This window comes from Rhipicephalus microplus, chromosome 3, assembly GCF_043290135.1.
Source record: "Rhipicephalus microplus isolate Deutch F79 chromosome 3, USDA_Rmic, whole genome shotgun sequence".
NCBI lineage: Eukaryota > Metazoa > Arthropoda > Arachnida > Ixodida > Ixodidae > Rhipicephalus > Rhipicephalus microplus.
The window spans coordinates 150,981,300-150,994,069 of NC_134702.1; the positions used below are offsets into that span (position 1 = coordinate 150,981,300).

Below are 12,770 nucleotides of genomic sequence, written 5' to 3' on the forward strand. Positions count from 1 at the left end.
AACTCTGTGCCATCATTCTGAACTATAGGGTGAAGCCCTTTACAGAACATTATCAAGTTTTCGACAGTTTCCTCCTCCTCTTCACATGTACTGCATACCGCGTCTATGCCTTCATATTTGGCCCGATAAGTCTTGGTTCGCAATACTCCCGTCCTGGCCTCAAACAGTAGAGAACTACCCCGGGTATTATCATAGATCCTTTTCTTGGCGATTTCCTGCTTAAAAGTTCGATATATCTCTAGTGCGGACTTGTTAATCATGCAAGAGCAAGCTGGACACTGCCACCTGGAGGGGCACAACGCCTGCTCACTCTTTCGGGAAGAGGGAAAGAGTGAGCAGGCGTTGTGCCCCTCCGGGCGGCATCATTCATAATTTTCACCCATATGTGAACTCAATGGCGTTCAAATGCGCACGGTGTGACAACCGTACGTAATTTTCGCAATAAATATTACGATTATGCCGCAGAGAAACTTTTCGTCGAGTGAAATTTCACCTTTAGTTACAACTCTGAATGAAGCAAACACGTGCGCATGACTCACTCGTTTGCCCGGTATCATTAACAGAAAGTTCGCGGTTGTAAGAATGCTGTGTTGCACCTCACAAAGCGGGGAATCCACTTGCGCTGTGCTTCGTAAGGCTATGTGTGCTAAACAAAAACACTGATTTGCGCATCCTTGTCGTGTCAACTGTGGCCCATCTTTAGATACAAACCTATGCAATGAAAGGAGAATCGTGGTTGCGCGCCTTTCTTTCAGCCAAAATAAAGACTATTTGCCGCAAGCACGCGTGAATACCCATTTGATGCTTCAATCCAGCGCAGAACGGCACAGAACCTTTTACAAAAGCAGAACGCTCGGCCACCGTGGTTTTCATATATGTGGTCTTAGCAGACGACGCTACGCTGGCAGTCAGGTATTACGGAAAGCGTAGAACTTTTCCGGAACAGTTATTTAGCATTTCGGACAGTCAGTAAAGAAGCTGCGCCAGAGTTTTCATGATTACCTTGAGGGAAGTACGACAAGAATAAGAATAAAAAAGGAGAGGCGAAAGCGGCTGCGAGCTGCGCGCTAAAGGGCTGGCGGAGCAATCCAACCACGTACGTCCCAAAGATCGTTCGCATGGTGGCGCCATCTGATGTCCCCGCGCCCAATACGTCTGGGCTGGCTTTGGACTTTCACCGAAACGATTTTGTTGTAGTTACCGGGCACACAGAGGCAACTGCAATCGTTGCACTGTCTCCGTTTGCGAAAAGGTCGCGCTTTTCAGACACAGCAAAGCAACAACTGGGACGCTTATTTGCGTTCATCTGTACCTGTGAGTACGTTTTATGCGTCATTTGTGCTTGAAAAACAGGGGGCGTGTTTCGATCTGGTTGCATTCAGCGCGTGACCCCCAACTTGTTGATACCGCATTGATTGCTTCGGCTTTGCAGCAAAGCTGTGATGTTTTGTAGTGTTAAATGAAATGAAATGTTTTTTATATCATGACGCGAATTGCAAAATCATGAAAAGTTGAATGCACCAACCCAATCATTTTCATGCATATGCGTCTACCATAGCATTGTTCATTCAGATGTTAAATATACAAAACAGCAAGCCTACAGCAAAGTATTGTGGCGCCGAAACTTATCCCTAAAAAGGAGATGAAAAGAGAATACGCTGGTACGCCAAGTGAAGCGATGACATCTGGTGCATCATTTAATGATAATCCAGATAAATCTGCTTGACATTTTTTTTTCTTCTTTAATTAGGTCCTAATGGCAGTGGCGATATGTCGGTCCTTGTTTATGCAAAAAGATAAACTCTAGATTCATCTCGTACACAGAAGTTGTGGACGTCAGCAGGTTAGTACCAGCGTCAACCACAAACAATAAACTGCAGTTGGGACTTCGTTTATACTTCGCTTTCACGTTCCCGCGTTTTCTATTAATAGACTGAAAAACGTCAGGGGTACTGGAGGTACGCTTGTATTCTTGAAGCACGTCGAAGTAAGCAGGAACTATGAAGTGACCAACTATTAAGTGCTGACGTCATTGAAACATGCTGCGCCTCACACAGTGCAGCCCGTGGCCCCGCGGCAAGGTTCTGGGCGGCTGCTCGAGCGTCAACTTCATGCTGTACGTTCGCGGACATCCCGAGGACTACGACCGCTGGAGTCGAGTGCACGGCGCCACCGGATGGGACTGGGAGAGCGTGCTGCCATTCTTCAAGCGTTTCGAAGACCAGACCGACATACGCCTGGCTGCATCCGGTACCGTGTATGAGTTGGAACACCTCCTATGCGAGCGCTTGACCGAACGTATTGGGTTTTTGAAGACGCCGCACGCAGTAGGTTACAAAACACGCACACATAAAGGACGCTTTGTATTCTTCTGTGCGCTGAATCTTCAAAAATCATGGCTCCCCAACTTGCCCATCAGTTCATGTTATGAGGTGCTGTACTTCCAGAAGGGAAATTTGCCTGTACGAAACTCCAAATTACAGAATAGACGAAAGATCTTTGTAGTTGGTTGCACTCTACTGCACATAATTAGGGGCACGCAACTTTTCTGTTATCAAGTTTTGATGCAGTGAATAGTAATCAAGTAAAGCACGGCAGCGCGAGTGCCTCACTCACGTATTACAGTTACAGCCATCCATTCTTCAATAAAAATACGCCATCCACTTCGAACAAACCTTGCAGAGTATCCAAGGAGATAAAAAAATGCTATAATGGAAGGTCTTGCACCGCTTTGCCAGCAGTACCGAAGCCAGCTTTTGCCCTCCAGAAATCTCAGAAACGTGCTATTTTCTGGTGGTGCCAACTTAGACATCAAGTAGCTTTGATTCACTAGTATAATACCTGCGTTATTACAAAAAATAGTTGTTGCCCAAGAAATATTTCGCAGAGAATAGTGTCGGTGACTTAACCTCTAATAAAATTTGCCATAAATTCGAAGCTTACTAAAGAAAACTAGTAACACAAGGACGCACTTTGAGCACTATCAGTCTCGATAAGGTTCCTACGTTAAACCCTACGTTAAACTCATTGGGCGTACGAGGATAGCACCCCTTCTCAATTGCCGAACATCAACAGCTCATCGTACCCCTAGTAAGATGGCAGCCACCGCCGCCATCTTCTGGTTGACATGGCTTCACTCGTGGGCGAGAATTTCTACCCTAGCAATTTTTGAATGCGAAGCATTTCTTAGTGAACTTCGGTGATTTTAAGCGTATCTATCTATCTATCTATCTTCTATCTATCTATCTATCTATCTATCTATCTATCTATCTATCCATCCATCCATCCATCTATCTATCTATCTATCTATTTATCTAGCCACCTACGACTTCTAGCTCTCCTGGCAGTTTCAATAATGAAATCGATACCAAACTTGGTATGGCATAACATGGCTGTATATGGAGAACATATTTGACTAGCGATAACACGCAAATGAAGGCATGTATGTCATGATTGTCATGATTTACATCTCGTCCTGCAGCTCTTGCGGTGGCTTCGTTCACATGGCATGCTGCAATAGTGGTAGGGTATGGCATGATTGCATGGCGAACACAAGCAACAGGCCCTAACAAGAAAATCATGGCATGCGTGTCACGTAACAACATGACTACAGGCCACGCTTATGATGCGTTCACGGCTGTTTCGCTGGCGTCGCATATACGAAATTAAGTATTGCAGTACTGAATGAATGACGAAGGTATGTGACTGGTACAAACATCATAAACATGAGATGCATGTCATGTAACAACATGACTACGTGCTACGCTCATGATGCGCTCACGGCCGTTTCACTAGCTTCACATGCACTAAACTCAGTATTACGTGACGCAAATGAGCGATATAGGTAAATGACACATCCAATCAAGATAATCACGACATGCGTGTTATGTAACAATATCAGTACATACCACACTGATGATGCGCTCGCGGCCGTTTCGCTAGCTTTACATATGCCAAATTTGGTATTACGTGACGCCAATATATCACGAAGGTATGTGACTGGTGCAAACATGACAATCATGAGATGCGTGTCACCTGATAACATGACTACATGCCACAGTTAAGGCACCAATACGTTTTCACGTGACGCGGTGCACGTGCTCGCCGGCGTTCGTTTCGTCGCGTCACGCCAGCGTTGCCACGCCAGGCGCCGGTCCTGCCATATATTCGCAGGCGAGCGCCGCGCTGCGTTGCTTTTACGCATGCCCGTTTCAGCGCGTCCGACATCCCTACATCACGAAAGAGGGAGACGCAGTGTTGTCTGGGTAGCGCATCGGCGCGAAATGCCGCATGTCGCATTTTGCACCGGTTGCCGTCGGGCCGCGCCGACAGACGCTGGTCGCGCCTGGCGTCAGACTATAGAGTGCTCACGTTTTGCTAGCGTAGCGTCGCTGTGCCCAACGTGTGCGCATGTAAACGCTACATTGGAGTATATGAGGCCCTTCATGATGCGCTCACGGCTGTTTAACAAGCTCCACATATACCAAATTTGGTTTTACGTGACGTCAATAGATGAAATACATGACTGGTGCAAACATGATAATCCTGACACGCGTGTCATGTAAGAACAGGACCACGTACCATGCTCACAGCATGCTCGCGGCCGTTTCGCTAGCTCCACATATACTAAATTTGGTAGCAGGTGATGTCAACAGATGACGATGGTAAACGACACACCCAAACATGATAATCATGACACGGAAGTACGGCATCATTTGCTTCCACCTCGTAACGTTGTGCTGATTTTAAAGTGACATATCAACATTTCTCATTCGTGCTTGGTATATCGTCGGTTCCTACTATACGTTGGATCTGCCAATTTTTTTTAAACCTACTTGATAGCAAGTGAGCGCCGTGCATGTAATTGCGCACTTTCACAGAAAAATGGCCTCGTTCCATGGCCACAGCGTCACGTATTGTTCGAAGTATTGCCAAAACGCCGTGCTATACTATATTTTGGGTCGCTGAGCATACCATATGGCTTATTGCAAACGTTGGTCTCCCGAGTTTTATTTTAAATATCTCGCAGGCACATACGGCGTGGGAGGCGAGATGACACTGTCCATGGCTGCCTCGAACACTCCGCTGGCAAGGACATTTTTGGACGCCGGCAGAGAGTTGGGTTACGACATCATCGACTACAACGTCGGCAGCCGTAAGATGATAGGTAAGACCAGGAAGCGGTGTAACCCTTTGCTTCTGCACGCATTGTCTTTTAGCTGAAAAAGTGTGTCATGTACGACAGGTGACCGATAATCTTATAGCATAAAGACACCTCCGTATTTGCAGAACTTTTCGATAAGATGCAACTGGACACTAATACACGCGTTTTCCTTGAACATCCTCGCTTCAGCAACGTACGGTTTCAAAAAGCTTAGAAAGCATACATGTCATGGGCAGTCTGTGTGTAGCATATAGCCAGCGGCGCACACTGGCTTCAGTACATTGCAATGGTCGCACATGGACGGTTAGTCTGGGCCACTCGAACTATACGTTTATTTCTTTATCCTATTTAGAGTAATTATGTACATCTGAATGCCATACTTTGGGCATTCTGAAATGACTCGAGAAACTCATTTCCACATCAGCTCGCTTCATAACACTTGTTCGTGAACGTGCATTCTGTAGCCGCCTTCGGGGCGACAGCAATTATTGACCTCCATCATCCAATGAAGACGTCCCCATAATGTTCGCAGGGTTCTCCGCCTTCCAGACTACGATGCGCAACGGTTCCCGCTGGAGCACCGCCAGCGCCTTCCTGAGGCCAGTGTCCGGTCCAGCTGGAAGGCAGAACCTGCACATCTCCCTGCACTCAACGGCCAACAGGGTGCGTAGCACACTGTTGTTCTCACTTAATTAACATTCCTGTTCTTTCAGTTGCGAGTAACAGCTCATTGTGGCTACTTCTTGGTGCACTTTAAAGTCGTATATGGCTAGGAGAATCGAGAAACCGTCCGACAGCGAAGTCATGGGCGGTCTTCATTGGCTGTGCTATCAGTTACGTCATTCGCCGCATCCTACCTAAGCAGGCGCGCCATTGGTTGTGTCGAACGCTTGCAACAACGCGGAGTTGCAGCGTCAATGTGATTATTTCGAGTGCGCGTTCACCAGGGCGAAAGCCCGCTTTCGGAGCGAGTTTCTCCAGCGGCACTTTGACTGCGACGTCTTTGACCACCAGTGGTTCGAGAACAACCACTGTGACTAACGCATTGCGAAACGCATTCAACCACTCATTACACTCTTCCATGACCATGATCTTGCGAGACACAATTTTTGGCATGTGAAATAAGCATTGTGGTAAACCCAAGCCAAACGTGTGTTTGACCTCATTGGTAAGCACGAACATAAAAACAGTAATTGTGAAAGGCTTCAGTGCAGCGTCGGGTTGAAACCACTGCTGACCACCGGGGCCGCACACTACAGCTTTCGCTGTTTTACCATTTGTACGGAGCGCTTGGGCGGTGATGTTTTTACTTGTTTTTGAGCTTCTATATACCAGAACATAGCGACGTCAGTGCATTCTACCATGTTATTATTATTATTATTATTATTATTATTATTATTTAGTATACCTCAAAGGCCCCAGTCGGGGTATTACATGAGGGATGGGCATAATTAGCAACATATTAACGATTCAATCACGGTCTTGAATACATGTGGGTCGGAGTGGTGCATGGCGAAGGCAGGCAAGTAGTTTGTGCTGGCGGTGGATAAACGGCTCGGGGATGGTTTGTACGGCTGGATAATCGATGAGCAGGCAAGATGGCTGGAACGTTGAAAGGAGCGTGATAAAATTTGTGAAAAAGACAGAGCAGAGATATATGACGACGTGATTCTAGGTTGTTGAGGTGGCCACGAGTTTTAAGTTCGGAAACGCTAGAATGATAAGAGTACACGGAGTACATGAACCGGTCTGCGCGATTTTGTACAGATTCGAGAAGGTTAGATAGATTAGATTGATGAGGGTCCCAAACCGAGCATGCGTACTCCAATTTAGGGCGAACAAATGTGGTGTAAGCTAACAACTTCACTGATGAGGGAGCAAGTTTTAAATTCCTACGAAGAAAACCCAGCGCACGATTAGCGGAGGATGTTACGTTGTTAACGTGAGTGGTCCAGGTGAGGTTGCTTGAGAATGTTACGCCGAGGTATTTATGGGATTCTGCTGTTAAGATTGTAGAGCCCGAAATGGTGTGTGTCGCTTGCTGATAATGTTGCTTACGGTGAAATGATATTAGCGATGTCTTATTTACGTTTAAAGACATTAGCCAGTCGTTACACCAGGATTCAATAAGGATAAGGTCGTTTTGAAGTATAGCAATATCGATAGGGTTTTTTATTGGACGGTACACGACGCAATCATCTGCAAACAGGCGAATATTTGATGAAATGTTAGCTGGGAGGTCATTTATATAAATTAAGAAAAGTAGGGGTCCGAGTACTGTGCCCTGTGGGACGCCAGAGATTACGGGAAGATGGTTAGATGAATGGTTGTTAGCGTACACACATTGTTGCCGATTAGTCAGAAAACTACGAATCCAGTTGAACGTCGCTGTATTAATGTTTAAGCAAGAAAGCTTGAGGAGTAGCTGTTGATGCGGAACTTTGTCAAATGCTTTTTCAAAGTCTAAAAAGAGGGCATCGGTGGGTATATGTATGTCAACGCTAGAACTGATGTCATCGTAGAATGAAGCAAGTTGTGTGTCGCAGGATAATCCTGAGCGAAACCCATGTTGACTATGATGAAAGAAGTTGTGGCGGTTTAAGAACTTGACGGTGTGAGAGTAGATCACATGTTCCATTAGTTTAGAGCAAATGTTGGTGAGCGAGATGGAACGATAGCTGCTAGGCTGGGATGGAGGGCCCTTTTTAGGGACTGGTACAATCTTACCCACTTTCCAGTCTTCCGGCACCACTCCTGAAGACAGTGATTGCTGAAAAATATGGCATATTATCACACTGACAATGGGTTGTGCGTTTTTGAACATTTTAGCGTTGATGCCATCGGCGCCACAAGAAAATGTAAGCTTTAATGAGTCGATTAATTTAGCAATGCCCTGTTGAGAAAACGTGATGTCTGGCATCATGTCGTAATCACGAGGATGGAATGAAGGTAAGTTGCCGTTAGGTTCGATGGTGAACATGGAAGAGAAAAAATGATTGATTAAGTTGTTCGGCAGCTTCATCGTCGGGGATCGGAAGGTTATGATTATCAAACAGTGCCAGTGGTTGGGAATTTTGAGGGTTAATAACGCTCCAAAATTTCTTCGGGTTATTGGTCAGCATGGCCGGCAAAGTGTGTGAGTAAAAAGAACGTTTTTCTTTCATAGCGTGCATGCTGAATGCTTTTTCCGCAACGTAGTAGTTGTTCCATGCAGAATTGTTATCAGATCGTTTTGCTGATCTAAAAAGTCTTTTCTTTTTATTATTGAGTCGTTTTAGTGTAGCTGTGTACCATAGGGACGTCTTTTTTTCGGTGACGGTAATGGTGGGCACGTATTTTATGAACAGGTCATGGATTTTATTTTTGAAGAGCAACCAATTAGTCTCAACAGAGCGCTGCGAAAAATCGGCTAGCAGGCAAGTAGCGAATTCTGCCAATTCATTGTTTAGGGCGGAATAGTTTCCTTTGTTATACAATGTTATCGTTTTTGTTATTTTAGACGAGCGTGTTAGTTGGCAGAGGTAGGTACCATGAATCACTGAATGGTCACTTAAGCCAGGCAAGAACGTCATCTTGGAAACCTTGTCAGGCTCGGAAGCGAGGATAAGATCTAGAGTGTTGGAGGAGGTAGAATTTTGATTGATTGATTGATTGATTGATTGATATGTGGGGTTTAACGTCCCAAAACCACTATATGATTATGAGAGACGCCGTAGTGGAGGGCTCCGGAAATTTAGACCACCTGGGGTTCTTTAACGTGCACCCAAATCTGAGCACACGGGCCTACAACATTTCCGCCTCCATCAGAAATGCAGCCGCCGCAGCCGGGATTCGAACCCGCGCCCTGCGGGTCAGCAGCCGAGTACCTTAGCCACTAGACCACCGCGGCGGGGCGAGGTAGAATTTTGACGTGTGGGTTCAGTGACGAGTTGCGTTAGTCCAAATGTTAGGCATGAGTTGACGAAATCGCTTTCAGGACCGTGTTTGGCGGCTGTGCTTGCCAGATTATTCCGCGAAATTGCTGGAAACTTAAAATCACCGAAGAGAAGTGTCGGATAATGACGGAAAGTTTTAGTTACAGAGTGAATAGCCGCGTGGAAATTCGGTACAAAAAGGGGGTCAAGACAGGGAGGGCGGTAACAAACTCCAATTATCGTGGAGGGATAAGAAGCATTGCAGAGAATGAACGTGATTTCTAAGCATGAGGACACACGAATTTCTGTACATTGAAGGCTTTTATAACTGCCTATCAGCACTCCACCTCCACGTTTGTTAGTGCGGTCACGTCGAAAAATGTTGAAGTCCGGGAAATATTGTAGCAGCTCTGAGTCTGCTATTGAAGGGTTAAGCCAAGTTTCGGTTATTACGAAGAAATCTGACTCTGAAGAGTTAATTAGATTTTGTAAGCCATCGAATTTCGTAATAATGCTTCTAATGTTAGTATAAAGAAAGGAGAAGATTTCCTGGTTGGAATAGTACGACTGGGGCCTATGTGTTTAACGGGCGCAGAACGACTTTGTTAGTCTTATGATCGTAAATGAAAGTTTTGTTGCCAATGATAAGCTTATCATGACAGAGTTTGTAAGGTTGCTGCTGTGCCCTTCCAAACTCACCGAGAAGTTTTCTGGCTTTAAGTGTGTTAGGTGAATAGTCCTCCGATATGCGATAGTTCGAACCTTTTAGCTTGCGCCCACTCGACAGTACGTTCTCCCTTACCTTAAAGTGTGCAAATTTAATGATGACTGGTCGGTTTTTGTTAGCATTATATTTACCTAAACGATGAGCCCTTTCTATATCCATTGCATCAAGACAAATTTCTAATTCTTTGCTACAAAATTGGAGCACAGAGGCTTCCAATTCGGCCCAAGTTTCACACTCACGATCTTTTAAACCAAAAAGAACAAGGTTCGATCGACGTGCTCGGTCTTCAAACTTATCCAATTTGGTCATGATTGCAGTGACATCTTGTGCATTTTGGTCTGAAAGCTTACTGATATTGTCCAATTGCATTTTTATGCCCAATACTGATGCACAGTCTTTTTCTACTTTAGTTAGTCTATTGTTCATCTCCCTGATCGAATCATCATTTTGAGACAGTTTCTGATGGATTGCCTTAAGTTCTTGTAGCATGGAAGCTTGACCAGATTGGATGTTTTTAAGTGCTGTCATTACGTCACTCGACTGTAGCGATTCGCTAGAGTCGAGTACGTTAGAGCGAGTGGTAGGACCAGGGTTTAATTCAATGCCGCCTGACAAAGCTAGCAATTGCTTAATGACATGTGCGCAATCAAGCACGACACTGAAACAACACTTTGGGCTTGGCAACACCAGGAGGGCCGCGTAACGAGTACGACGTGCATACAGAAAGTATCGATTATTTACCTGCAGGACAAAAAGGCGTTGCAGGTGAGAGGCCGTGGCTATAGCTGTGGTGTTGCCAAGCCCATTGAAAGCTGCGTTGGGCGAGTTCGAGCTTATGTAGTCCGGGGGCAAGGAGGATGTTATCCGAAGATTAGCAATCCCTGTAATCACTTGGTCCGGTAGCGGCGGTCGATGCATTGGTACGCACTTTCCGCGCGGGGGCGCAGAAGGCGATTGTGGCAGTCGTAGTTGCACAGGCCGAAGGGGTGGGTCCGGGTAGCGGTCAACGTTCAGCCATGCCGGGGACCATGACGCCTCCGGAAAGTCACCAAAGGCACCGAAGCGCGCGCCGTCGGACCGCGGGCCGCAGAGCTACACGAAAGCCTGCAGGACAAAAAGGCGTTGCAGGTGAGAGGCCGTGGCCATAGCTGTGGTGTTGCCAAGCCCATTGAGGCAGAACCTGCACATCATCATCAACATGTGATGATGATGGTGATTTCAGGCTGATCCCTTTGTATCGGGCAAGCCACATTAATCTGCCCTAGCCAGAGAAAAAAACACTTAAAAAGTAAATAAACAAAACACTTCACAGGCGTACACACCCGCATCTGCACACCTTCGATTTTGTCCACATAAATCATTACCGCTGCGTCGCGCTCCACCACTGCACCAGCCTTGTTTTGGTGGCGCGTACTGCCGCATAGTTCAGTGTACCAGCCGCTCCATCGCCCGGGTCATTTTTGTGAACACACCCCAAAGCCTCGGGCAGTGTGGTGCCTTTTCATTGGTGTGGGCCCAAACATGTAGAGCGTAGCACTACATGTGGGATGGTTTCGCCTTCCTGCCCGCACACATTGAAAAGCACGTCGCGACATCTGTTGCAAGCGCAGCAAAGCGATACTTATGCACTGCCACGCGAGCAGACGCTCCGCCAGTCAAACGCGGAACTGCACAACAAGAGTCCGGCTCTAAGGATGTTTCGCGCTCTTCCTCTCCTGGAGTTTTGTGCTGATTTCGTGTGAAACGTCGAGGAGACCTTCCTCGACATTCTGGATTGTCTACAGCACGTGCATTGCAGACTTCAGAAGCAACTTCATCAGGCACACACTATTGCGGTTGAAAGAAACACGAACAGCGGAAAGCGTTTCTTTTGACACAGTCACACTGCGGCAGGTCTTGGCTGTGGTAAGTCAGAAATTGTGCTGTGAGCGTCAACCTAGCACTAGAATCTCGCTACAACTTGCACTCATCCATTGTATGTGTTTATCATTCGCCACTCGTAACGGGCACTTGGAACACACACACGTTGCGAAGGTGCCAACGAGAACAATATTTTAAAATGCTACTGTGACGCCGACCGAAAGCACAGATTCACCTAGTGAGTCAAGACATGCCGCAGTTGGACTGAGTCTAAAGCTATGCTTTTCGCACCGCTCACGTCTCCTTTGCATTGCTATAGTACTCCGAGCCCCATAACTGTCTGCCTCACAGTGCGACACCTCTACAGTAGCTCACGAGGAATGGCGGTAAAGAGGGATTAAAAAGATAAAGAGGATTCAGGGTAGGGAAATAGAGAGGCGCAGGGACAGAGAGACCACATACGGAGGTAAAGTGAAAATAGGAAAGATTGATGCGGTTGCAGGAGTCTGAGGACGGGGCACCACTCAGCGAGAGCTCTTGTCGGCATCAGGAGATGGCATAAGGCAAGCCACTCGGCAAGAGCTGCGCTGTCGTCGGAGATCGCGGGGGCACAGCCGGTCGGCACGAAATCCAGCGAGCAATGTCATTGCATCCACGCGTGAGTCGTAACATATCCTACTACTTGCATGCAGCCTGCGCAAAAGTACGGCAATGATTTGATGCCGCACTACTATACAGGCATACTGCACGCAAAACACTGCTGTAAAGCGGAACAGCTGGCGTCGCGCTCGAGTAAACACAATAACTATATTTACTAGTACACCTTTACTGGGCTCGTAGTCTTTCCTGCCGATTGCGATTATACACACAGCCGGCGGAGCTCGACGTTTTTCGTTGCGGATGAATATGTGTGCAATCAGCACACACAACACCGGCACGATTGCCGCATCGCGTTGGTATCTTCACAGACCGTGGTTAGCAGTATCCTACTCTTGCTCTGGTTGTTTTTCTATCCAAAGATGGCGCAGTGGTACCCAGATGACTTCTTATAAGCTAGCGCAGCGTGAACAGGCGCTTTTTTTCACATTTGAAAGTCACAGAGCCC

The 12,770-nt window shown here is 46.6% G+C and overlaps 1 protein-coding gene across 1 annotated transcript in view; it reads left to right on the forward strand.

Moving 5' to 3' along the window:
- The window catches only part of LOC142803003 (putative GMC-type oxidoreductase Mb1310), a 44,706-nt gene that overhangs the window by 12,099 nt on the left and 19,837 nt on the right, over positions 1-12,770 (forward strand). The window contains exons 3-5 of the mRNA XM_075888100.1: positions 2,058-2,250; positions 5,030-5,167; positions 5,697-5,827. Of these exons, the coding sequence (XP_075744215.1) occupies positions 2,058-2,250; positions 5,030-5,167; positions 5,697-5,827 (462 nt within the window). The remainder of the gene's footprint in view (positions 1-2,057; positions 2,251-5,029; positions 5,168-5,696; positions 5,828-12,770) is intronic.